The 27,351-nt window shown below is 53.6% G+C and overlaps 8 protein-coding genes across 8 annotated transcripts; all 8 read right to left on the reverse strand.

The window, feature by feature from the left end:
* Positions 1-13,111: 13,111 nt before the first annotated feature.
* On the reverse strand, positions 13,112-14,029 carry LOC141020679 (uncharacterized). Its single transcript, XM_073495607.1, has 2 exons — positions 13,458-14,029; positions 13,112-13,382 (listed from the first exon to the last, which is right to left on the reverse strand). The coding sequence occupies exons 1-2, from the start codon at positions 14,027-14,029 to the stop codon at positions 13,112-13,114; spliced, it is 843 nt and encodes a 280-aa protein (XP_073351708.1).
* Positions 14,030-14,721: 692 nt separating this feature from the next.
* On the reverse strand, positions 14,722-15,639 carry LOC141020680 (uncharacterized). The gene is made up of 2 exons (XM_073495608.1): positions 15,068-15,639; positions 14,722-14,992 (listed from the first exon to the last, which is right to left on the reverse strand). The coding sequence occupies exons 1-2, from the start codon at positions 15,637-15,639 to the stop codon at positions 14,722-14,724; spliced, it is 843 nt and encodes a 280-aa protein (XP_073351709.1).
* A 691-nt stretch (positions 15,640-16,330) lies between these two features.
* On the reverse strand, positions 16,331-17,248 carry LOC141020681 (uncharacterized). Its single transcript, XM_073495609.1, has 2 exons — positions 16,677-17,248; positions 16,331-16,601 (listed from the first exon to the last, which is right to left on the reverse strand). The coding sequence occupies exons 1-2, from the start codon at positions 17,246-17,248 to the stop codon at positions 16,331-16,333; spliced, it is 843 nt and encodes a 280-aa protein (XP_073351710.1).
* A 692-nt stretch (positions 17,249-17,940) lies between these two features.
* LOC141020682 (uncharacterized) lies at positions 17,941-18,858 on the reverse strand. The gene is made up of 2 exons (XM_073495610.1): positions 18,287-18,858; positions 17,941-18,211 (listed from the first exon to the last, which is right to left on the reverse strand). The coding sequence occupies exons 1-2, from the start codon at positions 18,856-18,858 to the stop codon at positions 17,941-17,943; spliced, it is 843 nt and encodes a 280-aa protein (XP_073351711.1).
* Positions 18,859-19,550: 692 nt separating this feature from the next.
* On the reverse strand, positions 19,551-20,468 carry LOC141020683 (uncharacterized). Its single transcript, XM_073495611.1, has 2 exons — positions 19,897-20,468; positions 19,551-19,821 (listed from the first exon to the last, which is right to left on the reverse strand). Exons 1-2 carry the CDS (start codon positions 20,466-20,468, stop codon positions 19,551-19,553), a joined length of 843 nt encoding a protein of 280 aa, XP_073351712.1.
* Positions 20,469-21,160: 692 nt separating this feature from the next.
* LOC141020684 (uncharacterized) lies at positions 21,161-22,078 on the reverse strand. Its single transcript, XM_073495612.1, has 2 exons — positions 21,507-22,078; positions 21,161-21,431 (listed from the first exon to the last, which is right to left on the reverse strand). The coding sequence occupies exons 1-2, from the start codon at positions 22,076-22,078 to the stop codon at positions 21,161-21,163; spliced, it is 843 nt and encodes a 280-aa protein (XP_073351713.1).
* Positions 22,079-22,770: 692 nt separating this feature from the next.
* LOC141020685 (uncharacterized) lies at positions 22,771-23,688 on the reverse strand. Its single transcript, XM_073495613.1, has 2 exons — positions 23,117-23,688; positions 22,771-23,041 (listed from the first exon to the last, which is right to left on the reverse strand). Exons 1-2 carry the CDS (start codon positions 23,686-23,688, stop codon positions 22,771-22,773), a joined length of 843 nt encoding a protein of 280 aa, XP_073351714.1.
* Positions 23,689-25,990: 2,302 nt separating this feature from the next.
* Positions 25,991-26,908, reverse strand: LOC141020686 (uncharacterized). The gene is made up of 2 exons (XM_073495614.1): positions 26,337-26,908; positions 25,991-26,261 (listed from the first exon to the last, which is right to left on the reverse strand). The coding sequence occupies exons 1-2, from the start codon at positions 26,906-26,908 to the stop codon at positions 25,991-25,993; spliced, it is 843 nt and encodes a 280-aa protein (XP_073351715.1).
* Positions 26,909-27,351: the final 443 nt, after the last annotated feature.

The following is a 27,351-nucleotide window of genomic DNA, read 5'->3' on the forward strand; positions in this document are numbered from 1 at the left end:
GGTCCATTCTTTTTTCCTTAATTTTCAACGCTATGTGTCTGTTCACTTCTTCCTCCCAATTCGCTTTATCCAATGTGACAATGGTCACGAGTTTGATAACATTAAAAATCGTACTTTCTTCTTACAACATGGCATCCTGCTTAGGTTCTCATGTCCCTACACCTCCCCTCAAAATGGTAAAGCAGAACGCTCTCTTCGCACCCTCAATGATATAGTTCGCACTCTCCTCATTCAATCATCTATGCCTCCCAAGTTTTGGGCTGAAGCCCTACACATGGCCACCTTCCTTCTAAATATTCGACCTTCTAAAACTAAACCCAACACTACTCCCTATTATTCCCTCTTTCTTTCCCACCCCGACTACTCCGCGGTTCGTGTTTTCGGCTGTCTCTGTTTTCCCAATGCCTACGCCACTTCTGCAAATAAATTGTCACCACGCTCTATCCCATGTGCTTTTCTCGGCTTCTCTGACGAGCACAAAGGCTATCGCTGTCTCGACCTTCACACCGGACACGTTCATGTCTCTCGTCATGTCACGTTTGCTGAGCACATTTTTCCTTTCTCACAACGCACTACTACACCATCCAACACCCCTAGCTCCGCAAACACCCCCTCTCCCCGTCCTTTCCAACTATATACTCCCCTACCTACCGAACACAACTTATTGTTGGAAATATGCCCTAGAGGCAATAATAAATTGGTTATTATTATATTTCCTTGTTCATGATAATCGTTTATTATCCATGCTAAAATTGTATTGATAGGAAACTCAGATACATGTGTGGATACATAGACAACACCATGTCCCTAGTAAGCCTCTAGTTGACTAGCTCGTTGATCAATAGATGGTTACGGTTTCCTGACCATGGACATTGGATGTCGTTGATAACGGGATCACATCATTAGGAGAATGATGTGATGGACAAGACCCAATCCTAAGCCTAGCACAAGATCGTGTAGTTCGTTTGCTCAGAGCTTTTCTAATGTCAAGTATCATTTCCTTAGACCATGAGATTGTGCAACTCCCGGATACCGTAGGAATGCTTTGGGTGTACCAAACGTCACAACGTAACTGGGTGGCTATAAAGGTGCACTACAGGTATCTCCGAAAGTGTCTGTTGGGTTGGCACGAATCGAGACTGGGATTTGTCACTCCGTGTAAACGGAGAGGTATCTCTGGGCCCACTCGGTAGGAAATCATCATAATGTGCACAATGTGACCAAGGAGTTGATCACGGGATGATGTGAGTTACGGAACGAGTAAAGAGACTTGCCGGTAACGAGATTGAACAAGGTATCGGGATACCGACGATCGAATCTCGGGCAAGTAACATATCGATAGACAAAGGGAATTGAATACGGGATTGATTGAATCCCCGACATCGTGGTTCATCCGATGAGATCATCGTGGAACATGTGGGAACCAACATGGGTATCCAGATCCCGCTGTTGGTTATTGGCCGGAGAACGTCTCGGTCATGTCTGCGTGTCTCCCGAACCCGTAGGGTCTACACACTTAAGGTTCGGTGACGCTAGGGTTATAGAGATATTAGTATGCGGTAACCCGAAAGTTGTTCGGAGTCCCGAATGAGATCCCGGATGTCACGAGGAGTTCCAGAATGGTCCGGAGGTAAAGATTTATATATGGGAAGTCTTATTTTGGTCGCCGGAAAAGTTTCGCACTTTATCGGTATTGTACCGGGAGTGCCGAAAGGGGTCCGGGGGTCCACCAGCCCCGGGGGGGCACATGGGCTGTAGGGGGTGCACCTTGGCCTATATGGGCCAAGGGCACCAGCCCCAAGAGGCCCATGCGCCAAGAGATAAGAAAAAAAGGAGAGTCCTAAAGGGGGAAGGCACCTCCGAGGTGCCTTGGGGAGGAAGGACTCCTCCCTGGCCTCACCCTTCCTTGGAGGAAGGGCCAAGGCTGCGCCCCCCCCTCTCCCTTGGCCCTATATATTGTGGGGGGAAGGGAGGGCAGCAATACCTAAGCCCTGGCGCCTCCCTCTCCCTCCCGTGACACCTCTTCCTCCCCGCTTGCGCTTGGTGAAGCCCTGCCGGGATCCCGCTACTTCCACCACCACGCCGTCGTGCTGCTGGATCTCCATCAACCTCTCCTCCCCCCTTGCTGGATCAAGAAGGAGGAGACGTCACTGCTCCGTACGTGTGTTGAACGCGGAGGTGCCGTCCGTTCGGCGCTAGGATCATCGGTGATTTGGATCACGACGAGTACGACTCCATCAACCCCGTTCTCTTGAACGCTTCCGCTCGCGATCTACAATGGTATGTAGATGCACTCTCCTTCCCCTCGTTGCTAGATTACTCCATAGATTGATCTTGGTGATGCGTAGAAAATTTTGAATTTCTGCTACGTTCCCCAACACTTATCACCACCACCATTAACACCCACCATAGCCAATCCCAACCATACACTCACCCCACCCGAGACGTCCCCAACACCCCCGACCCCTGCTCCCTCCCCAACACCCCCGGCCCCTACTCCCACTCCACCACCCAGCCCTGCTCCCACTCCACCACCCAGCCCTACTCCTTCGTCCGACTCTTCCGCTGCGCCGGACTCACCAGTACCCACCTTACCCCCTCGTGCTATTCCTACAGCAGCCCCGATTAATGATCATCGCATGCGTACTAGGGCCAAATCAGGATTTCATCAACCCCAAGACCGCCTAAACCTTCATACCTCCGTATCTCTCACTTCTCTTCCAAAGAATTACAAAACTGCTCTACTTGATCCCAATTGGGCCGCTGCCATGCAAGAAGAATATAATGCTTTACTTCAAAACATCACCTGGCAACTTGTTCCTCATCCTCCCAATACAAATATTGTTTCTGGCAAATGGATTTTTCGCCAAAAGTTCCACTCCGATGGGAGCCTCTCACGATATAAAGCCAGGTGGGTTTGTCGTGGCTTTTCTCAGCAACAAGGACTTGATTACGAAGAAACCTTCTCTCCTGTTGTTAAACCTAGCACCATTCACACCGTTCTTAGTGTTGTTGTCTCCTCTTCATGGCCCATTCACCAACTTGATGTTAAAAATGCTTTCCTCCATGGGTCCCTTCAAGAAACTGTCTACTGCCAGCAACCTCTGGGTTTTGAAAATCCATCCTTTCCAACTCATGTATGTCTTCTTCAGAAATCTCTCTACGGTCTTAAACAGGCCCCACGAGCTTGGTTTCAACGCTTCTCCTCCTTCATTCAAACAATAGGCTTCACTCCATCTCTCTCCGACACCTCTCTTTTTGTGTATCATCAAACTTCTGACACTGCCTATTTACTTCTCTATGTAGATGATATCATTCTTACCGCCTCCTCTCAAAAGTTCTTAGATCATATTGTCTCTCTTCTTAGATCTGAATTTTCTATGACTGACCTAGGACTCCTTCATCATTTCTTAGGCATTGCTGTTGTTCGAGATTCCTCCAGCCTTTTTCTTTCCCAACGCCAGTATATTCTTGATCTTCTTAATCGTGCTGGTATGCTTGACTGTCAATCATCTCGCACTCCTGTCGATACTAGTTTTAAACTTTCGGCTACCGGTGCACCCTTTTCCGATCCTACTCTCTATCGTAGCCTAACAGGTGCTCTCCAATATCTCACCATTACTCGTCCTGAAATCTCTTTTGCTGTTCAACAAGCATGTCTCTATATGCATGATCCCCGGGTTCCTCACTATAATCATGTTAAACGCATTCTTCGGTATTTAAAAGGAACTCTCAATCATGGTCTCCACCTCAATAATTCTTCTCCAAACTCGCTTACCGCATACTCTGATGCAGACTGGGCTGATTGTCCTGACACTCGAAGGTCCACTTCCGGTTTTTGTGTTTTTCTTGGTAACAATTTGATTTCTTGGTCTTCGAAAAGACAGGTTACAGTCTCACGTTCGTCGGCCGAGGCTGAGTATCACGCTGTGGCACATGCCGTTGCAGATACAATCTGGATTCGGCAGTTACTCTCCGAATTGAGCAGGCCACTATTGTCTACTGTGACAACATATCAGCAGTCTACATGACCAGCAATCCAGTTCAACACCGACGCACAAAGCATATTGAGATTGATATTCATTTTGTTCGTGAAAAGGTTGCTCTTGGTCAGGTTCGGGTGCTTCATGTTCCCTCTACGGCTCAGTTTGCTGACATTTTCACCAAGGCACTGCCTACTAAGCCGTTTCAAGATATCTGTTTCAGTCTCAATGTCGTCGAGCCTGCCGTTGATACTGCGGGGGATGTTAGAGTAGTCATTATGGTATACGACTTCTAGTCCAAGTCAGTTTTGTACCCCTACCCCAAGTTGGTTTGTACCCTCTTATATACTCTTGTATGCCGCACCAAATCATCAACAAGCAACAGTTTTATTCAGCTTTCACTAAACAACCATTCTAAATGTATGTGTCTTTCCCAGAGAACATTTTTTACTTCTTAGAGCAGTGCATAAGAAAAGATGTCGATCGTAAGAACTACGTGCCCTTAGGTGATAAGATATTTATTGAAAAGGAGAGCTTGGCTCACATACCCAAGCCCGTTTTTCGGGGGCGTTTTCGCTCCAATATTCGCCCACTTGTTTGAAAATGACCTACGGGTAAGTTTGAACATGGCACGTGTATTTATTTTGGTAAATGGCGTGTACAAATGCGTTGTGTATTCAGGGTTTCGTTTGAATTTTTTTTAAACGTGCGTGGCGTTTGTGTTGGTTGGTTTAGCATTTTTTGATACCTATGCGGCAGGTTGTACGGCCGAGCTTGTCCCCTGGCGTGGTTGTTCTGCTTCGATGCTTCCTTTGATTTCTATTGGGTATTCGGTATTGGGTTCTGGTTTCGTCGCTGTCGGCTGTTCTGGTCGTGCCGCTGTTGGGCCAGTTGTCGTGTCGCTTTCTGCTGTCCATTGGGTCTCGTGCGTGCTGCTGTTGGCCGGTTGTTGTTGCTTTCGTACGCGGTGGCGTTGTTCTTTCTCACAGAGCGGTGCCGCCTTAAATCGCTTGGTCGCTCCATCTAGATGGAGCTGACGAGCCAAGAGGATAAAAAGAGCACTCCTCAGGCTATCCAAGCAGGACGGTCATGCAATAGTCACATCAGTTTCTACTTTACACGACTGCCGAACCTTACCACACAAAAACGGAAATAAATATGCAAATGCATGCACCGCTTAATATTTACATCTACTGCTGCAGAATTTGTACGTGCATGTGCGACTCCTCAGGCTAGCCAGAAAAAGCAGCCATGCAGTACTCACATCAATGTCTGCTTTTCATAACCGCCCAACGTTTCATATAAAATATACTCCCTTCTTTCCGGTTTATAGGCCTTATCTCAAAATTTTAGTTTTTTCATTTTATAAGGCTTAATTTGGTTGTTTCCCATCACATGTTCAGATTTAAAGGTGCATTAAATCATTGCATGCAAGTATTAAGATAAAATTGACCATTGCATATACTTTATGCATGCATGTATTGCAATTAATACATTGGTAAACATAATTTTTTAAGAAAAACAAAAGCATTAATTTGATGTTTTTGCAAACTACAAAAAGTATTCCGCCACTCACCATCTACCTTGGTTGTTGAGATTTTTGAATTGAGCCCTATAAACCGGAAAGGAGGGAGTAATAAGGAGTATACAAACAAATGCATGCACGCTCGAAACTTACATTTGCTAATGAATGCATACTTAGTACGTGAGTTTGTACGTGCATGTTTCCATAAGCTTACTGTGAGTCTTTGTGCACCTGCCCGCTTGGTGAAACACCAGCTGCATCAGCGAGCCCTGCCGATTGACTCGCTTCATGCCACCTAATAAGCAACGTGCCGTGTGCCTAGCCAATCTCAGAGTATGTGTGCCGCTTGGCAGAATTACAGCGAGCTCACCCATGCAACAGCGGCCACATGACACGCTTACATTAGCAATGTGGCAAGTCACCGCTATTCCAAACTGTTATATATAGCTGTGCTGCCATCCGCGGTATTCACTCGCTTCAAGCATTGAGAGACAAAGTCAGCGGCCATGAGTAGCAACCAGTCCGCCAAGAGTTTCCTATCAGGAAAACAGTCAAAGAAGAAGGACAAGAAAGCTGCTTCAAGTTCTTCGTCCAATGCTACCCCCGTCGATATGGTATGCATCCGTTTTCAGATTTGAACCTAGGTTTAAAATTTGTACAAAACGGTGCAGTGACTAGCTACTATCCATATACAGCAGGACACGATTTGATGGTATATATACCAAGGCGTATTATTCTCCAAATTTTCAGCTCAGCTATAAAGCAGGACGTGCAAGGATACCTTCATTGCATGTACCTTGATGGCACGATACAAGCGTCCGTCCATATGGGGGCGTCACATTCTAGAGGCAGCATCAATGAAAATTCCTTAATTTTCAAAGGAGACCCCGTTGCCACGTAGGACGAGGACGAGGAAGGAGTCGCTCAAGCAGCGCTGAATTACATATGTGAGAACTACGCCATCACCATCAACGATTACAATTACTGTATGCTGCAGGCAACAAAGGAGAAGCTAACATCAGCTCTAGAAAAAGTACGTGCGAAACATTGGCAATTTAATATGGCTAAGCGTGAAGTTGATGCTCGCCAAGCTGAGTCTGTGACGCAAACAGAGATACTGGCCCGTATATGCAATGATTTCTCTGATGCGGTGCCTCTTCGTATGCATCCACGGCGTCCATTTACAGAAGACCGCATAATCAATTACACAGGAAGCTGCCCACCTGTCACACGACTGGAGCACTTCGCAAAAGTACTTATCATTTCAGTATTGGTACTAACCCTATGGGAGGGTCTTCCAGAATGATTTGATTTCAAACTCCGGTACCATCTGCAACCACGTTTGAGTTCCTATGTTGTCTCCTGTGGCTTCCTGTGATGCAAGTTCTCGTCGTTTTAGTCTCCTTTTAGCAAGTTGTGTTCAGTTGTAATAAAAGAATCTCCTCCGTGATGTAATAGTGTATGAGTGTATGCTATCTGTATCTTATCTATGAATGCAAGCTTTCTATGTTCAGTTACCTTGTGCGATGCTTGCAATCCAGTATTTTCTTCCAATAATGATATGGTAAATAAAGTCCACACACAAGATAAAACATCATGTACAATATTCCCTATTGACGGGCATGGCGTAGCGCCGCGCGGCGTTCGCTAGTACAAAGACTAGAAAATAACGATTTCCTCTTTAGAAAGCACAGCCCTCTCATAAATAAAGTATATATACATATGAAAAATCTCATTCTCTATAGGTACGTCTCTTAAGGGGCAAGACCACAAAGGTAGGCACTTCTAGCTTTCGCTTTTTAGATGATGAATTGGTGATCCATGTTTCAACCTTGCGATTCATGTGGTCGAACAACTTTCCGTTTCCGCCATCAATTTGCATTTCTTCAAGAAGCATCGCATTTTCGGTGAAGAATTTGATCAACTTGACACCAAAAGAGTTGGACTTCTCCAGCCGGAATTGCAGACCCACTCTCTTGAGTGAGCTCCGCAAGCACTCGAACGAGTGTCGACTCAAACCAGGAATTTCAGAAATTTCGTCATATGCAACGCCTAATTCCGGTGAAACTGTGGCTGGCTTGCAATCGCCGCATTGGTCGAGATGAGCCATGGACTTATCGCGGTCGTACCGAAATTTCCTTTCCAAGAATTGGCGAGTGCCCTCATCTCGATTGTGGGCATGTTTCTTGTAGGCATCGTGTTCCTGGGTGGTGAGGTTGATCCGGAGGTCATGGAGCACGGGGCAGCAACGGAGCAGGTTGGCGACCGCCACCGCGGCCGTCTGGCCTTTCGGCCTATGCACTCCTTGCAGGTCGAGGTGCTTGAGGCGGAAGAACGTCTCCGGCAGGAGCTCGACCCGCCTGTTCTCGCTGCGGATGGCAATGTCCTCGAGATGGTTCGGCCTTAGCTTCATCCTCTTGGTGCTGGTGAAGCTCCCAACGAATTGCCAGAAGGTGGCAAGGTCGCGGCCTGGATCCTTCTGCCAACTGTACCTCCTGTTGTCGTCTGGGAGAAAATGCAGGTCCACTTGGTCCAACTCCGGCGGCTGTGGAGTGAATGTGAAGGACCGGAGAATCCCCATGTACCTGAATCGACGCAGCCTCGGTGCGTCGATCTCCATCCCATGTACCTGAACGGGCTGCTCATCACTATAGCCATATCCGTATGAATGGCGCCCGTGGCTCTTCTTCTGCTCCCACCTGCACCTGTCGAGCACGAGCACAGTGACCGCCGGGCATCGGAGGCGCCGTGGTAAGGCTTCTTTCACGGGTGCGGCTTTTTTGGGCGGCGGGGAACTGTAATCGCTCCTTTCCGAGGCGCTAAAAACATCTTCGTCGGCGTCGCTTTCTGGAGGTGCGTCGTTGTTACTGTCGCCTTCTGGAGGTGCGTCCTCCTCATCATCGCTTTCTGGAGCAGCGTCATCCATGTCGTCGCTTTGTGAAGGTGTCGTCGTCGTCAAGGTCGCCTTGTGGAGGTGCGTCCTCCTCATCGTCGCTATCTGGAGTAGCGTCATCCATGTCGTCGCTTTGTGAAGATGTGTCGTCGTCACCGTCGCCTTGTGGAGGTGCGTCCTCCTCATCGTCGCTTTCTGGAGCAGCGTCATCCATGTCGTCGCTTTGTGAAGGTGTGTCGTCGTCATCGTCGCTTGGTAGGTCAGGGGCGTCGTCGGTTGCGTCGATGAGGACGGACTCAAGGCAGATGGTAGCGAGCGCCGGCGCGGCGTCAATGATGCTCTGGAGACAGCCGAGGTGCTGAGAGCAATGCCCCAGTCGTAGCGAGGTCAGGCGTGGGAGCACGACCGCGGCTCTCTTCCGCTGATAGAGGCCCGAGCAGCTGGTGAGTTCCAGCACACGGAGGGTCTCCCACGGAAGAGAATCCAGGGCGAGCGTGTAGGCGCCCACGTGACCTGAGATCTCGCTGTGGTGGGATAGTGTCCTTTGGTAGCCATTAGCCACGAGCCTGAGCTCCTCGACCCGGCGCGCCGCCTGGTGGGAGAGCAAAACGGCGATCGCGTTGTCGCCCTGCGGCCACCCCCAGTTCTCATCATAGCACATGAATTGGCTGAACGGGTCGTCGTGTTTGCGGTCGGGCTCCAGGCGCAAGGTCAGCCTGGTGACCTGTACAGCGGCGTGGAGCGCCTGCACGGCCGCGGAGAGGAAGGCGTCGCGGCGGGAGAAGAAGAGGGCCCTGTCTTGTTTGCGCTTTCTTTTGTTGGCTATGTCTAGGAGGAGGAAGAAGACTCACACACAACTAAAAGTGGAAGAAGATACGCACAGAGTATTGGCACGCAAACACTTTGCCTTTTCTTTGTTTCTTCTCACGGAAATGAACTGAGTACATGGGTTTAAGTACCAGACCCACACAACACACACGCACGCACTAACCCATTAAGTTGCATGCAAACGCGACGGCCAAGCCAGCTGCTTGATCCGATTATTCTTGCATGTACAGGCTTGAGTCAAATCCAAGTTTTTAACAGACTTGAGCTTGCCCACAATGGCACACTTGACGCACGTCTCAACTGAATGCGTCCGCTTCTAGCTCCACGCTAATCTGCCGCCGGACTCGGCCGCTCTGACTCCACGGAGCTGTACGCGCATGTTGCTAACAACCATATCCATGCAAACTACACGATGTGCATGCTACTGATCAGCTCATGCTAACTCAACTAACTATCTCGGCAATATCAACTTGCATGCGTACTCGTCTCCACACTTCTACGAGCACGCTTACTGCCGCAGCCTCAAGCCTTCAACTTAACTACATGCATGAACGAACTAATGCGACGAAATAAACATGATGGATACCTAGACAACAAGGTAAAGTCTATCAATCACCCCCTTAACCTTGTTGTCGTTTATTCGAACACCTCCATGTCGATCTTCAAAGCAGCCCCGGCTCGTCGTCGGCCGTCGCGGCAGCAAGAAGCACCCGCTGTTTCCTTGGCTCGGTGCAGTACTTGGACTAATGTCCGTACTCTTGACAGTTGTAGCAACGCACCTTGCGTATGTCGAAGTTGCCCTTCTTCTTGCCGGCGCCGCTGCGGTGGCGAGCAAGCCACTCCTCTTCCGTGAGGAGCAGGCGACTCCCACCACCCTGGTCGTAGTTGCTGGCGCCCTCGTCCAAGTCGCTCCGGTCCTCCGCCGTTTTGAGCCTTCACACAAGCTCTTCCATGGACATGGTTTTAAGATCAAGAAGCTGTTCAATGGCAATAGCTACCTGGGTATACTTGGACGACACGATGCGGAGAAGCTTCTTCACGACCTTCACCTCGTCGAGGTTCTCGCCGAGTGTGCGCAGCTTGTTGGCGATCCCGTTCATGCACATGGCGAGCTCATCGAGGGTCTCGCCGCTCCTCATGCGGACGGCATCAAACTCCTTGAGGAGAGTCTGCGTCTTGGCCTCACGGACGCGGGCATCGCCGACCCGCATGATCTTGATGGCATCCCATGCCTCCTTTGTCGTCGCCTTCACGGCAAGCGTGGAGTGCATCTCCTCCGGCACGGCTCGCAGAATTGCCGCAAGCGCCGCCCTGTCCTGGCTGAAGCTCCCGCCTCCCTCGATGGCGTCCCACACGCGTTGGGCCTCCATGTTCACCTTCATGATCAGCGACCACTCGAAGTAGTTCGTCGCCGTCAGCGGCGGGTAGACGACGGTGCTGCTGGCCTGGTGGACGACCTCCTGCTGCACCACCACCTCACGGCAGCCACGCCGCGTCGGGCTCCGGCCTCGGCGCACCACCGGCGAGGCCGAGACACGCCGGCGACCCGGCGACGGAGTGCGCGAACCTTCAGTCACCATGGCTCTGAATAGCAAATGTTGGCTATGCCCAGGAGGAGGAAGAAGACTCACACACACAACTAGAGGTGGAAGAAGATACGCACAGAGTATTGGCACGCAAACACTTTGCCTTTTCTTTGTTTCTTCTCACGGAAATGAACTGAGTACATGGGTTTAAGTACCAGACCCACACAACACACACGCACCCACTAACCCATTAAGTTGCATGCAAACGCGACGGCCAAGCCAGCTGCTTGATCCGATTATTCTTGCATGTACAGGCTTGAGTCAAATCCAAGTTTTCAACAGACTTGAGCTTGCCCACAATGGCACACTTGACGCACGTCTCAACTGAATGCGTCCGCTTCTAGCTCCACGCTAATCTGCCACCGGACTCGGCCGCTCTGACTCCACGGAGCTGTACGCGCATGTTGCTAACAACCATATCCATGTAAACTACACGATGTGCATGCTACTGATCAGCTCATGCTAACTCAACTAACTATCTAGGCAATATCAACTTGCATGCGTACTCGTCTCCACACTTCTACGAGCACGCTCACTGCCGCAGCCTCAAGCCTTCAACTTAACTACATGCATGAACGAACTAATGCGACGAAATAAACATGATGGATACCTAGACAACAAGGTAAACTCTATCAATCACCCCCTTAACCTTGTTGTCGTTTATTCGAACACCTCCATGTCGATCTTCAAAGCAGCCCCGGCTCGTCGTCGGCCGTCGCGGCAGCAAGAAGCACCCGCTGTTTCCTTGGCTCGGTGCAGTCCTTGGAGTAATGTCCGTACTCTTGACAGTTGTAGTAACGCACCTTGCGTATGTCGAAGTTGCCCTTCTTCTTGCCGGCGCCTCTGCGGTGGCGAGCAAGCCACTCCTCCTACGTGAGGAGCAGGCGACTCCCACCACCCTGGTCGTAGTTGCTGGCGCCCTCGTCCATGTCGCTCCGGTCCTCCGCCGTTTTGAGCCTTCACACAAGCTCTTCCATGGACATGGTTTTAAGATCAAGAAGCTGTTCAATGGCAATAGCTACCTGGGTATACTTGGACGGCACGATGCGGAGAAGCTTCTTCACGACCTTCACCTCGTCGAGGTTCTCGCCGAGTGTGCGCAGCTTGTTGGCGATCCCGTTCATGCACATGGCGAGCTCATCGAGGGTCTCGCCGCTCCTCATGCGGACGGCATCAAACTCCTTGAGGAGAGTCTGCGTCTTGGCCTCACGGACGCGGGCATCGCCGACCCGCATGATCTTGATGGCATCCCATGCCTCCTTTGCCGTCGCCTTCACGGCAAGCGTGGAGTGCATCTCCTCCGGCACGGCTCGCAGAATTGCCGCAAGCGCCGCCCTGTCCTGGCTGAAGCTCCCGCCTCCCTCGATGGCGTCCCACACGCGTTGGGCCTCCATGTTCACCTTCATGATCAGCGACCACTCGAAGTAGTTCGTCGCCGTCAGCGGCGGGTAGACGACGGTGCTGCTGGCCTGGTGGACGACCTCCTGCTGCACCACCACCTCACGGCAGCCACGCCGCGTCGGGCTCCGGCCTCGGCGCACCACCGGCGAGGCCGAGACACGGCGGAGACCCGGCGACGGAGTGCGCGAACCTTCAGTCACCATGGCTCTGAATAGCAAATGTTGGCTATGCCCAGGAGGAGGAAGAAGACTCACACACACAACTAGAGGTGGAAGAAGATACGCACAGAGTATTGGCACGCAAACACTTTGCCTTTTCTTTGTTTCTTCTCACGGAAATGAACTGAGTACATGGGTTTAAGTACCAGACCCACACATCACACACGCACCCACTAACCCATTAAGTTGCATGCAAACGCGACGGCCAAGCCAGCTGCTTGATCCGATTATTCTTGCATGTACAGGCTTGAGTCAAATCCAAGTTTTCAACAGACTTGAGCTTGCCCACAATGGCACACTTGACGCACGTCTCAACTGAATGCGTCCGCTTCTAGCTCCACGCTAATCTGCCACCGGACTCGGCCGCTCTGACTCCACGGAGCTGTACGCGCATGTTGCTAACAACCATATCCATGCAAACTACACGATGTGCATGCTACTGATCAGCTCATGCTAACTCAACTAACTATCTAGGCAATATCAACTTGCATGCGTACTCGTCTCCACACTTCTACGAGCACGCTCACTGCCGCAGCCTCAAGCCTTCAACTTAACTACATGCATGAACGAACTAATGCGACGAAATAAACATGATGGATACGTAGACAACAAGGTAAAGTCTATCAATCACCCCCTTAACCTTGTTGTCGTTTATTCGAACACCTCCATGTCGATCTTCAAAGCAGCCCCGGCTCGTCGTCGGCCGTCGCGGCAGCAAGAAGCACCCGCTGTTTCCTTGGCTCGGTGCAGTCCTTGGAGTAATGTCCGTACTCTTGACAGTTGTAGCAACGCACCTTGCGTATGTCGAAGTTGCCCTTCTTCTTGCCGGCGCCGCTGCGGTGTCGAGCAAGCCACTCCTCCTCCGTGAGGAGCAGGCGACTCCCACCACCCTGGTCGTAGTTGCTGGCGCCCTCGTCCAAGTCGCTCCGGTCCTCCGCCGTTTTGAGCCTTCACACAAGCTCTTCCATGGACATGGTTTTGAGATCAAGAAGCTGTTCAATGGCAATAGCTACCTGGGTATACTTGGACGGCACGATGCGGAGAAGCTTCTTCACGACCTTCACCTCGTCGAGGTTCTCGCCGAGTGTGCGCAGCTTGTTGGCAATGCCGTTCATGCACATGGCGAGCTCATCGAGGGTCTCGCCGCTCCTCATGCGGACGGCATCAAACTCCTTGAGGAGAGTCTGCGTCTTGGCCTCACGGACGCGGGCATCGCCGACCCGCATGATCTTGATGGCATCCCATGCCTCCTTTGCCGTCGCCTTCACGGCAAGCGTGGAGTGCATCTCCTCCGGCACGGCTCGCAGAATTGCCGCAAGCGCCGCCCTGTCCTGGCTGAAGCTCCCGCCTCCCTCGATGGCGTCCCACACGCGTTGGGCCTCCATGTTCACCTTCATGATCAGCGACCACTCGAAGTAGTTCGTCGCCGTCAGCGGCGGGTAGACGACGGTGCTGCTGGCCTGGTGGACGACCTCCTGCTGCACCACCACCTCACGGCAGCCACGCCGCGTCGGGCTCCGGCCTCGGCGCACCACCGGCGAGGCCGAGACACGGCGGCGACCCGGCGACGGAGTGCGCGAACCTTCAGTCACCATGGCTCTGAATAGCAAATGTTGGCTATGCCCAGGAGGAGGAAGAAGACTCACACACACAACTAGAGGTGGAAGAAGATACGCACAGAGTCTTGGCACGCACACACTTTGCCTTTTCTTTGTTTCTTCTCACGGAAATGAACTGAGTACATGGGTTTAAGTACCAGACCCACACAACACACACGCACCCACTAACCCACTACGTTGCATGCAAACGCGACGGCCAAGCCACCTGCTTGATCCGATTATTCTTGCATGTACAGGCTTGAGTCAAATCCAAGTTTTCAACAGACTTGAGCTTGCCCACAATGGCACACTTGACGCACGTCTCAACTGAATGCGTCCGCTTCTAGCTCCACGCTAATCTGCCGCCGGACTCGGCCGCTCTGACTCCACGGAGCTGTACGCGCATGTTGCTAACAACCATATCCATGCAAACTACACGATGTGCATGCTACTGATCAGCTCATGCTAACTCAACTAACTATCTAGGCAATATCAACTTGCATGCGTACTCGTCTCCACACTTCTACGAGCACGCTCACTGCCGCAGCCTCAAGCCTTCAACTTAACTACATGCATGAACGAACTAATGCGACGAAATAAACATGATGGATACCTAGACAACAAGGTAAACTCTATCAATCACCCCCTTAACCTTGTTGTCGTTTATTCGAACACCTCCATGTCGATCTTCAAAGCAGCCCCGGCTCGTCGTCGGCCGTCGCGGCAGCAAGAAGCACCCGCTGTTTCCTTGGCTCGGTGCAGTCCTTGGAGTAATGTCCGTACTCTTGACAGTTGTAGCAACGCACCTTGCGTATGTCGAAGTTGCCCTTCTTCTTGCCGGCGCCGCTGCGGTGGCGAGCAAGCCACTCCTCCTCCGTGAGGAGCAGGCGACTCCCACCACCCTGGTCGTAGTTGCTGGCGCCCTCGTCCAAGTCGCTCCGGTCCTCCGCCGTTTTGAGCCTTCACACAAGCTCTTCCATGGACATGGTTTTAAGATCAAGAAGCTGTTCAATGGCAATAGCTACCTGGGTATACTTGGACGGCACGATGCGGAGAAGCTTCTTCATGACCTTCACCTCGTCGAGGTTCTCGCCGAGTGTGCGCAGCTTGTTGGCGATCCCGTTCATGCACATGGCGAGCTCATCGAGGGTCTCGCCGCTCCTCGTGCGGACGGCATCAAACTCCTTGAGGAGAGTCTGCGTCTTGGCCTCACGGACGCGGGCATCGCCGACCCGCATGATCTTGATGGCATCCCATGCCTCCTTTGCCGTCGCCTTCACGGCAAGCGTGGAGTGCATCTCCTCCGGCACGGCTCGCAGAATTGCCGCAAGCGCCGCCCTGTCCTGGCTGAAGCTCCCGCCTCCCTCGATGGCGTCCCACACGCGTTGGGCCTCCATGTTCACCTTCATGATCAGCGACCACTCGAAGTATTTCGTCGCCGTCAGCGGCGGGTAGACGACGGTGCTGTTGGCCTGGTGGACGACCTCCTGCTGCACCACCACCTCACGGCAGCCACGCCGCGTCGGGCTCCGGCGTCGGCGCACCACCGGCGAGGCTGAGACACGGCGGCGACCCGGCGACGGAGTGCGCGAACCTTCAGTCACCATGGCTCTGAATAGCAAATGTTGGTATGCCCAGGAGGAGGAAGAAGACTCACACACACAACTAGAGGTGGAAGAAGATACGCACAGAGTCTTGGCACGCACACACTTTGCCTTTTCTTTGTTTCTTCTCACGGAAATGAACTGAGTACATGGGTTTAAGTACCAGACCCACACAACACACACGCACCCACTAACCCACTACGTTGCATGCAAACGCGACGGCCAAGCCACCTGCTTGATCCGATTATTCTTGCATGTACAGGCTTGAGTCAAATCCAAGTTTTCAACAGACTTGAGCTTGCCCACAATGGCACACTTGACGCACGTCTCAACTGAATGCGTCCGCTTCTAGCTCCACGCTAATCTGCCGCCGGACTCGGCCGCTCTGACTCCACGGAGCTGTACGCGCATGTTGCTAACAACCATATCCATGCAAACTACACGATGTGCATGCTACTGATCAGCTCATGCTAACTCAACTAACTATCTAGGCAATATCAACTTGCATGCGTACTCGTCTCCACACTTCTACGAGCACGCTCACTGCCGCAGCCTCAAGCCTTCAACTTAACTACATGCATGAACGAACTAATGCGACGAAATAAACATGATGGATACCTAGACAACAAGGTAAACTCTATCAATCACCCCCTTAACCTTGTTGTCGTTTATTCGAACACCTCCATGTCGATCTTCAAAGCAGCCCCGGCTCGTCGTCAGCCGTCGCGGCAGCAAGAAGCACCCGCTGTTTCCTTGGCTCGGTGCAGTCCTTGGAGTAATGTCCGTACTCTTGACAGTTGTAGCAACGCACCTTGCGTATGTCGAAGTTGCCCTTCTTCTTGCCGGCGCCTCTGCGGTGGCGAGCAAGCCACTCCTCCTCCGTGAGGAGCAGGCGACTCCCACCACCCTGGTCGTAGTTGCTGGCGCCCTCGTCCAAGTCGCTCCGGTCCTCCGCCGTTTTGAGCCTTCACACAAGCTCTTCCATGGACATGGTTTTAAGATCAAGAAGCTGTTCAATGGCAATAGCTACCTGGGTATACTTGGACGGCACGATGCGGAGAAGCTTCTTCACGACCTTCACCTCGTCGAGGTTCTCGCCGAGTGTGCGCAGCTTGTTGGCGATCCCGTTCATGCACATGGCGAGCTCATCGAGGGTCTCGCCGCTCCTCATGCGGACGGCATCAAACTCCTTGAGGAGAGTCTGCGTCTTGGCCTCACGGACGCGGGCATCGCCGACCCGCATGATCTTGATGGCATCCCATGCCTCCTTTGCCGTCGCCTTCACGGCAAGCGTGGAGTGCATCTCCTCCGGCACGGCTCGCAGAATTGCCGCAAGCGCCGCCCTGTCCTGGCTGAAGCTCCCGCCTCCCTCGATGGCGTCCCACACGCGTTGGGCCTCCATGTTCACCTTCATGATCAGCGACCACTCGAAGTAGTTCGTCGCCGTCAGCGGCGGGTAGACGACGGTGCTGCTGGCCTGGTGGACGACCTCCTGCTGCACCACCACCTCACGGCAGCCACGCCGCGTCGGGCTCCGGCCTCGGCGCACCACCGGCGAGGCCAAGACACGGCGGCGACCCGGCGACGGAGTGCGCGAACCTTCAGTCACCATGGCTCTGAATAGCAAATGTTGGCTATGCCCAGGAGGAGGAAGAAGACTCACACACACAACTAGAGGTGGAAGAACATACAAACAGAGTCTTGGCACGCACACACTTTGCCTTTTCTTTGTTTCTTCTCACGGAAATGAACTGAGTACATGGGTTTAAGTACCAGACCCACACAACACACACGCACCCACTAACCCACTATGTTGCGTGCAAACGCGACGGCCAAGCCACCTGCTTGATCCGATTATTCTTGCATGTACAGGCTTGAGTCAAATCCAAGTTTTCAACAGACTTGAGCTTGCCCACAATGGCACACTTGACGCACGTCTCAACTGAATGCGTCCGCTTCTAGCTCCACGCTAATCTGCCGCCGGACTCGGCCGCTCTGACTCCACGGAGCTGTACGCGCATGTTGCTAACAACCATATCCATGCAAACTACACGATGTGCATGCTACTGATCAGCTCATGCTAACTAAACTAACTATCTAGGCAATATCAACTTGCATGCGTACTCGTCTCCACACTTCTACGAGCACGCTCACTGCCGCAGCCTCAAGCCTTCAACTTAACTACATGCATGAACGAACTAATGCGACGAAATAAACATGATGGATACCTAGACAACAAGGTAAACTCTATCAATCACTCCCTTAACCTTGTTGTCGTTTATTCGAACACCTCCATGTCGATCTTCAAAGCAGCCCCGGCTCGTCGTCGGCCGTCGCGGCAGCAAGAAGCACCCGCTGTTTCCTTGGCTCGGTGCAGTCCTTGGAGTAATGTCCGTACTCTTGACAATTGTAGCAACGCACCTTGCGTACGTCGAAGTTGCCCTTCTTCTTGCCGGCGCCGCTGCGGTGGCGAGCAAGCCACTCCTCCTCCGTGAGGAGCAGGCGACTCCCACCACCCTGGTCGTAGTTGCTGGCGCCCTCGTCCAAGTCGCTCCGGTCCTCCGCTGTTTTGAGCCTTCACACAAGCTCTTCCATGGACATGGTTTTAAGATCAAGAAGCGTTTCAATGGCAATAGCTACCTGGGTATACTTGGACGGCACGATGCGGAGAAGCTTCTTCACGACCTTCACCTCGTCGAGGTTCTCGCCGAGTGTGCGCAGCTTGTTGGCGATCCCGTTCATGCACATGGCGAGCTCATCGAGGGTCTCGCCGCTCCTCATGCGGACGGCATCAAACTCCTTGAGGAGAGTCTGTGTCTTGGCCTCACGGACGCGGGCATCGCCGACCCGCATGATCTTGATGGCATCCCATGCCTCCTTTCCCGTCGCCTTCACGGCAAGCGTGGAGTGCATCTCCTCCGGCACGGCTCGCAGAATTGCCGCAAGCGCCGCCCTGTCCTGGCTGAAGCTCCCGCCTCCCTCGATGGCGTCCCACACGCGTTGGGCCTCCATGTTCACCTTCATGATCAGCGACCACTCGAAGTAGTTCGTCGCCGTCAGCGGCGGGTAGACGACGGTGCTGCTGGCCTGGTGGACGACCTCCTGCTGCACCACCACCTCACGGCAGCCACGCCGCGTCGGGCTCCGGCCTCGGCGCACCACCGGCGAGGCCGAGACACGGCGGCGTCCCGGCGACGGAGTGCGCGAACCTTCAGTCACCATGGCTCTGAATAGCAAATGTTGGCTATGCCCAGGAGGAGGAAGAAGACTCACACACACAACTAGAGGTGGAAGAAGATACGCACAGAGTCTTGGCACGCACACACTTTGCCTTTTCTTTGTTTCTTCTCACGGAAATGAACTGAGTACATGGGTTTAAGTACCAGACCCACACAACACACACGCACCCACTAACCCACTACGTTGCATGCAAACGCGACGGCCAAGCCAGCTGCTTGATCCGATTATTCTTGCATGTACAGGCTTGAGTCAAATCCAAGTTCTCAACAGACTTGAGCTTGCCCACAATGGCACACTAGACGCACGTCTCAACTGAATGCGTCCGCTTCTAGCTCCACGCTAATCTGCCGCCGGACTCGGCCGCTCTGACTCCACGGAGCTGTACGCGCATGTTGCTAACAACCATATCCATGCAAACTACACGATGTGCATGCTACTGATCAGCTCATGCTAACTCAACTAACTATCTAGGCAATATCAACTTGCATGCGTACTCGTCTCCACACTTCTACGAGCACGCTCACTGCCGCAGCCTCAAGCCTTCAACTTAACTACATGCATGAACGAACTAATGCGACGAAATAAACATGATGGATACGTAGACAACAAGGTAAACTCTATCAATCACCCCCTTAACCTTGTTGTCGTTTATTTGAACACCTCCATGTCGATCTTCAAAGCAGCCCCGGCTCGTCGTCGGCCGTCGCGGCAGCAAGAAGCACCCGCTGTTTCCTTGGCTCGGTGCAGTCCTTGGAGTAATGTCCATACTCTTGACAGTTGTAGCAACGCACCTTGCATATGTCGAAGTTGCCCTTCTTCTTGCCGGCGCCGCTGTGGTGGCGAGCAAGCCACTCCTCCTCCGTGAGGAGCAGGCGACTCCCACCACCCTGGTCGTAGTTGCTGGCGCCCTCGTCCAAGTCGCTCCGGTCCTCCGCCGTTTTGAGCCTTCACACAAGCTCTTCCATGGACATGGTTTTAAGATCAAGAAGCTGTTCAATGGCAATAGCTACCTGGGTATACTTGGACGGCACGATGCGGAGAAGCTTCTTCACGACCTTCACCTCGTCGAGGTTCTCGCCGAGTGTGCGTAGCTTGTTGGCGATCCCGTTCATGCACATGGCGAGCTCATCGAGGGTCTCGCCGCTCCTCATGCGGACGGCATCAAACTCCTTGAGGAGAAGCTGCGTCTTGGCCTCACGGACGCGGGCATCGTCGACCCGCATGATCTTGATGGCATCCCATGCCTCCTTTTCCGTCGCCTTCACGGCAAGCGTGGAGTGCATCTCCTCCGGCACGGCTCGCAGAATTGCCGCAAGCGCCGCCCTGTCCTGGCTGAAGCTCCCGCCTCCCTCGATGGCGTCCCACACGCGTTGGGCCTCCATGTTCACCTTCATGATCAGCGACCACTCGAAGTAGTTCGTCGCCATCAGCGGCGGGTAGACGACGGTGCTGCTGGCCTGGTGGACGACCTCCTGCTGCACCACCACCTCACGGCAGCCACGCCGCGTCGGGCTCCGGCCTCGGCGCACCACCGGCGAGGCCGAGACACGGCGGCGACCCGGCGACGGAGTGCGCGAACCTTCAGTCACCATGGCTCTGAATAACAAATGTTGGCTATGCCCAGGAGGAGGAAGAAGACTCACACACACAACTAGAGGTGGAAGAAGATACGCACAGAGTCTTGGCACGCACACACTTTGCCTTTTCTTTGTTTCTTCTCACGGAAATGAACTGAGTACATGGGTTTAAGTACCAGACCCACACAACACACACGCACCCACTAACCCACTACGTTGCATGCAAACGCGACGGCCAAGCCAGCTGCTTGATCCGATTATTCTTGCATGTACAGGCTTGAGTCAAATCCAAGTTTTCAACAGACTTGAGCTTGCCCACAATGGCACACTTGACGCACGTCTCAACTGAATGCGTCCGCTTCTAGCTCCACGCTAATCTGCCGCCGGACTCGGCCGCTCTGACTCCACGGAGCTGTACGCGCATGTTGCTAACAACCATATCCATGCAAACTACACAATGTGCATGCCACTGATCAGCTCATGCTAACTCAACTAACTATCTAGGCAATATCAACTTGCATGCGTACTCGTCTACACACTTCTACGAGCACGCTCACTGCCGCAGCCTCAAGCCTTCAACTTAACTACATGCATGAACAAACTAATGCGACGAAATAAACATGATGGATACCTAGACAACAAGGTAAACCCTATCAATCACCCCCTTAACCTTGTTGTCGTTTATTCGAACACCTCCATGTCGATCTTCAAAGCAGCCCCGGCTCGTCGTCGGCCGTCGCGGCAGGAAGAAACACCCGCTTTTTCCTTGGCTCGGTGCAGTCCTTGGAGTAATGTCCGTACTCTTGACAGTTGTAGCAACGCACCTTGCGTATGTCGAAGTTGCCCTTCTTCTTGCCGGCGCCGCTGCGGTGGCGAGCAAGCCACTCCTCCTCCGTGAGGAGCAGGCGACTCCCACCACCCTGGTCGTAGTTGCTGGCGCCCTCGTCCAAGTCGCTCCGGTCCTCCGCCGTTTTGAGCCTTCACACAAGCTCTTCCATGGACATGGTTTTAAGATCAAGAAGTTGTTCAATGGCAATAGCTACCTGGGTATACTTGGACGGCACGATGCGGAGAAGCTTCTTCACGACCTTCACCTCGTCGAGGTTCTCGCCGAGTGTGCGCAGCTTGTGGGCGATCCCGTTCATGCACATGGCGAGCTCATCGAGGGTCTCGCCGCTCCTCATGCGGACGGCATCAAACTCCTTGAGGAGAGTCTGCGTCTTGGCCTCACGGACGCGGGCATCACCGACCCGCATGATCTTGATGGCATCCCATGCCTCCTTTGCCGTCACCTTCACGGCAAGCGTGGAGTGCATCTCCTCCGGCACGGCTCGCAGAATTGCCGCAAGCGCCGCCCTGTCCTGGCTGAAGCTCCCGCCTCCCTCGATGGCATCCCACACGCGTTGGGCCTCCATGTTCACCTTCATGATCAGCGACCACTCGAAGTAGTTCGTCGCCGTCAGCGGCGGGTAGACGACGGTGCTGCTGGCCTGGTGGACGACCTCCTGCTGCACCACCACCTCACGGCAGCCACGCCGCGTCGGGCTCCGGCCTCGGCGCACCACCGGCGAGGCCGAGACACGGCGGCGACCCGGCGACGGAGTGCGCGAACCTTCAGTCACCATGGCTCTGAATAGCAAATGTTGGCTATGCCCAGGAGGAGGAAGAAGACTCACACACACAACTAGAGGTGGAAGAAGATACGCACAGAGTCTTGGCACGCACACACTTTGCCTTTTCTTTGTTTCTTCTCACGGAAATGAACTGAGTACATGGGTTTAAGTACCAGACCCACACAACACACACGCACCCACTAACCCACTACGTTGCATGCAAACGCGACGGCCAAGCCAGCTGCTTGATCCGATTATTCTTGCATGTACAGGCTTGAGTCAAATCCAAGTTTTCAACAGACTTGAGCTTGCCCACAATGGCACACTTGACGCACGTCTCAACTGAATGCGTCCACTTCTAGCTCCACGCTAATCTGCCGCCGGACTCGGCCGCTCTGACTCGACGGAGCTGTACGCGCATGTTGCTAACAACCATATCCATGCAAACTACACGATGTGCATGCTACTGATCAGCTCATGCTAACTCAACTAACTATCTAGGCAATATCAACTTGCATGCGTACTCGTCTCCACACTTCTACGAGCACGCTCACTGCCGCAGCCTCAAGCCTTCAACTTAACTACATGCATGAACGAACTAATGCGACGAAATAAACATGATGGATACCTAGACAACAAGGTAAAGTCTATCAATCACCCCCTTAACCTTGTTGTCGTTTATTCGAACACCTCCATGTCGATCTTCAAAGCAGCCCCGGCTCGTCGTCGGCGGTCGCGGCAGGAAGAAGCACCCGCTGTTTCCTTGGCTCGGTGCAGTCCTTGGAGTAATGTCCGTACTCTTGACAGTTGTAGCAACGCACCTTGCGTATGTCGAAGTTGCCCTTCTTCTTGCCGGCGGCGCTGCGGTGGCGAGCAAGGCACTCCTCCTCCGTGAGGAGCAGGCGACTCCCACCACCCTGGTCATAGTTGCTGGCGCCCTCGTCCAAGTCGCTCCGGTCCTCCGCCGTTTTGAGCCTTCACACAAGCTCTTCCATGGACATGGTTTTAAGATCAAGAACTTGTTCAATGGCAATAGCTACCTGGGTATACTTGGACGGCACGATGCGGAGAAGCTTCTTCACGACCTTCACCTCGTCGAGGTTCTCGCCGAGTGTGCGCAGCTTGTTGGCGATCCCGTTCATGCACATGGCGAGCTCATCGAGGGTCTCGCCGCTCCTCATGCGGACGGCATCAAACTCCTTGAGGAGAGTCTGCGTCTTGGCCTCACGGACGCGGGCATCGCCGACCCGCATGATCTTGATGGCATCCCATGCCTCCTTTACCGTCGCCTTCACGGCAAGCGTGGAGTGCATCTCCTCCAGCACGGCTCGCAGAATTGCCGCAAGCGCCGCCCTGTCCTGGCTGAAGCTCCCGCCTCCCTCGATGGCGTCCCACACGCGTTGGGCCTCCATGTTCACCTTCATGATCAGCGACCACTCGAAGTAGTTCGTCGCCGTCAGCGGCGGGTAGACGACAGTGCTGCTGGCCTGGTGGACGACCTCCTGCTGCACCACCACCTCACGGCAGCCACGCCGCGTCGGGCTCCGGCCTCGGCGCACCACCGGCGAGGCCGAGACACGGCGGCGACCCGGCGACGGAGTGCGCGAACCTTCAGTCACCATGGCTCTGAATTGCAAATGATGGCTATGCCCAGGAGGAGGAAGAAGACTCACACACACAACTAGAGGTGGAAGAAGATACGCACAGAGTCTTGGCACGCACACACTTTGCCTTTTCTTTGTTTCTTCTCACGGAAATGAACTGAGTACATGGGTTTAAGTACCAGACCCACACAACACACACGCACCCACTAACCCACTACGTTGCATGCAAACGCGACGGCCAAGCCAGCTGCTTGATCCGATTATTCTTGCATGTACAGTCTTGAGTCAAATCCAAGTTTTCAACAGACTTGAGCTTGCCCACAATGGCACACTTGACGCACGTCTCAACTGAATGCGTCCGCTTCTAGCTCCACGCTAATCTGCCGCCGGACTCGGCCGCTCTGACTCCACGGAGCTGTACGCGCATGTTGCTAACAACCATATCCATGCAAACTACACGATGTGCATGCTACTGATCAGCTCATGCTAACTCAACTAACTATCTAGGCAATATCAACTTGCATGCGTACTCGTCTCCACACTTCTACGAGCACGCTCACTGCCGCAGCCTCAGTCCTTCAACTTAACTACATGCATGAACGAACTAATGCGACGAAATAAACATGATGGATACCTAGACAACAAGGTAAACTCTATCAATCACCCCCTTAACCTTGTTGTCGTTTATTCGAACACCTCCATGTCGATCTTCAAAGCAGCCCCGGCTCGTCGTCGGCCGTCGCGGCAGCAAGAAGCACCCGTTGTTTCCTTGGCTCGGTGCAGTCCTTGGAGTAATGTCCGTACTCTTGACAGTTGTAGCACCGCACCTTGCGTATGTCGAAGTTGCCCTTCTACTTGCCGGCGCCGCTGCGGTGGCGAGCAAGCCACTCCTCCTCCGTGAGGAGCAGGCGACTCCCACCACCCTGGTCGTAGTTGCTGGCGCCCTCGTCCAAGTCGCTCCGGTCCTCCGCCGTTTTGAGCCTTCACACAAGCTCTTCCATGGACATGGTTTTAAGATCAAGAAGCTGTTCAATGGCAATAGCTACCTGGGTATACTTGGACGGCACGATGCGGAGAAGCTTCTTCACGACCTTCACCTCGTCGAGGTTCTCGCCGAGTGTGCGTAGCTTGTTGGCGATCCCGTTCATGCACATGGCGTGCTCATCGAGGGTCTCGCCGCTCCTCATGCGGACGGCATCAAACTCCTTGAGGAGAGTCTGCGTCTTGGCCTCACGGCCGCGGGCATCGCCGACCCGCATGATCTTGATGGCATCCCATGCCTCCTTTCCCGCCGCCTTCACGGCAAGCGTGGAGTGCATCTCCTCCGGCACGGCTCGCAGAATTGCCGCAAGCGCCGCCCTGTCCTGGCTGAAGCTCCCGCCTCCCTCGATGGCGTCCCACACGCGTTGGGCCTCCATGTTCACCTTCATGATCAGCGACCACTCGAAGTAGTTCGTCGCCGTCAGCGGCGGGTAGACGACGGTGCTGCTGGCCTGGTGGACGACCTCCTGCTGCACCACCACCTCACGGCAGCCACGCCGCGTCGGGCTCCGGCCTCGGCGCACCACCGGCGAGGCCGAGACACGGCGGCGACCCGGCGACGGAGTGCGCGAACCTTCAGTCACCATGGCTCTGAATAGCAAATGTTGGCTATACCCAGGAGGAGGAAGAAGACTCACACACACAACTAGAGGTGGAAGAAGATACGCACAGAGTCTTGGCACGCACACACTTTGCCTTTTCTTTGTTTCTTCTCACGGAAATGAACTGAGTACATGGGTTTAAGTACCAGACCCACACAACACACACGCACCCACTAACCCACTACGTTGCATGCAAACGCGACGGCCAAGCCAGCTGCTTGATCCGATTATTCTTGCATGTACAGGCTTGAGTCAAATCCAAGTTTTCAACAGACTTGAGCTTGCCCACAATGGCACACTTGACGCACGTCTCAACTGAATGCGTCCGCTTCTAGCTCCACGCTAATCTGCCGCCGGACTCGGCCGCTCTGACTCCACGGAGCTGTACGCGCATGTTGCTAACAACCATATCCATGCAAACTACACGATGTGCATGCTACTGATCAGCTCATGCTAACTCAACTAACTATCTAGGCAATATCAACTTGCATGCGTACTCGTCTCCACACTTCTACGAGCACGCTCACTGCCGCAGCCTCAAGCCTTCAACTTAACTACATGCATGAACGAACTAATGCGACGAAATAAACATGATGGATACCTAGACAACAAGGTAAACTCTATCAATCACCCCCTTAACCTTGTTGTCGTTTATTCGAACACCTCCATGTCGATCTTCAAAGCAGCCCCGGCTCGTCGTCGGCCGTCGCGGCAGCAAGAAGCACCCGCTGTTTCCTTGGCTCGGTGCAGTCCTTGGAGTAATGTCCGTACTCTTGACAGTTGTAGCAACGCACCTTGCGTATGTCGAAGTTGCCCTTCTTCTTGCCGGCGCCGCTGCGGTGGCGAGCAAGCCACTCCTCCTCCGTGAGGAGCAGGCGACTCCCACCACCCTGGTCGTAGTTGCTGGCGCCCTCGTCCAAGTCGCTCCGGTCCTCCGCCGTTTTGAGCCTTCACACAAGCTCTTCCATGGACATGGTTTTAAGATCAAGAAGCTGTTCAATGGCAATAGCTACCTGGGTATACTTGGACGGCACGATGCGGAGAAGCTTCTTCACGACCTTCACCTCGTCGAGGTTCTCGCCGAGTGTGCGCAGCTTGTTGGCGATCCCGTTCATGCACATGGCGAGCTCATCGAGGGTCTCGCCGCTCCTCATGCGGACGGCATCAAACTCCTTGAGGAGAGTCTGCGTCTTGGCCTCACGGACGCGGGCATCGCCGACCCGCATGATCTTGATGGCATCCCATGCCTCCTTTGCCGTCGCCTTCACGGCAAGCGTGGAGTGCATCTCCTCCGGCACGGCTCGCAGAATTGCCGCAAGCGCCGCCCTGTCCTGGCTGAAGCTCCCGCCTCCCTCGATGGCGTCCCACACGCGTTGGGCCTCCATGTTCACCTTCATGATCAGCGACCACTCGAAGTAGTTCGTCGCCGTCAGCGGCGGGTAGACGACGGTGCTGCTGGCCTGGTGGACGACGTCCTGCTGCACCACCACCTCGCGGCAGCCACGCCGCGCCGGGCTCCGGCCTCGGCGCACCACCGGCGAGGCCGAGACACGGCGGCGACCCGGCGACGGAGTGCGCGAACCTTCAGTCACCATGGCTCTGAATAGCAAATGTTGGCTATGCCCAGGAGGAGGAAGAAGACTCACACACACAACTAGAGGTGGAAGAAGATACGCACAGAGTCTTGGCACGCACACACTTTGCCTTTTCTTTGTTTCTTCTCACGGAAATGAACTGAGTACATGGGTTTAAGTACCAGACCCACACAACACACACGCACCCACTAACCCACTACGTTGCATGCAAACGCGACGGCCAAGCCAGCTGCTTGATCCGATTATTCTTGCATGTACAGGCTTGAGTCAAATCCAAGTTTTCAACAGACTTGAGCTTGCCCACAATGGCACACTTGACGCACGTCTCAACTGAATGCGTCCGCTTCTAGCTCCACGCTAATCTGCCGCCGGACTCGGCCGCTCTGACTCCACGGAGCTGTACGCGCATGTTGCTAACAACCATATCCATGCAAACTACACGA

Source organism: Aegilops tauschii, chromosome 3, assembly GCF_002575655.3.
Source record: "Aegilops tauschii subsp. strangulata cultivar AL8/78 chromosome 3, Aet v6.0, whole genome shotgun sequence".
NCBI lineage: Eukaryota > Viridiplantae > Streptophyta > Magnoliopsida > Poales > Poaceae > Aegilops > Aegilops tauschii.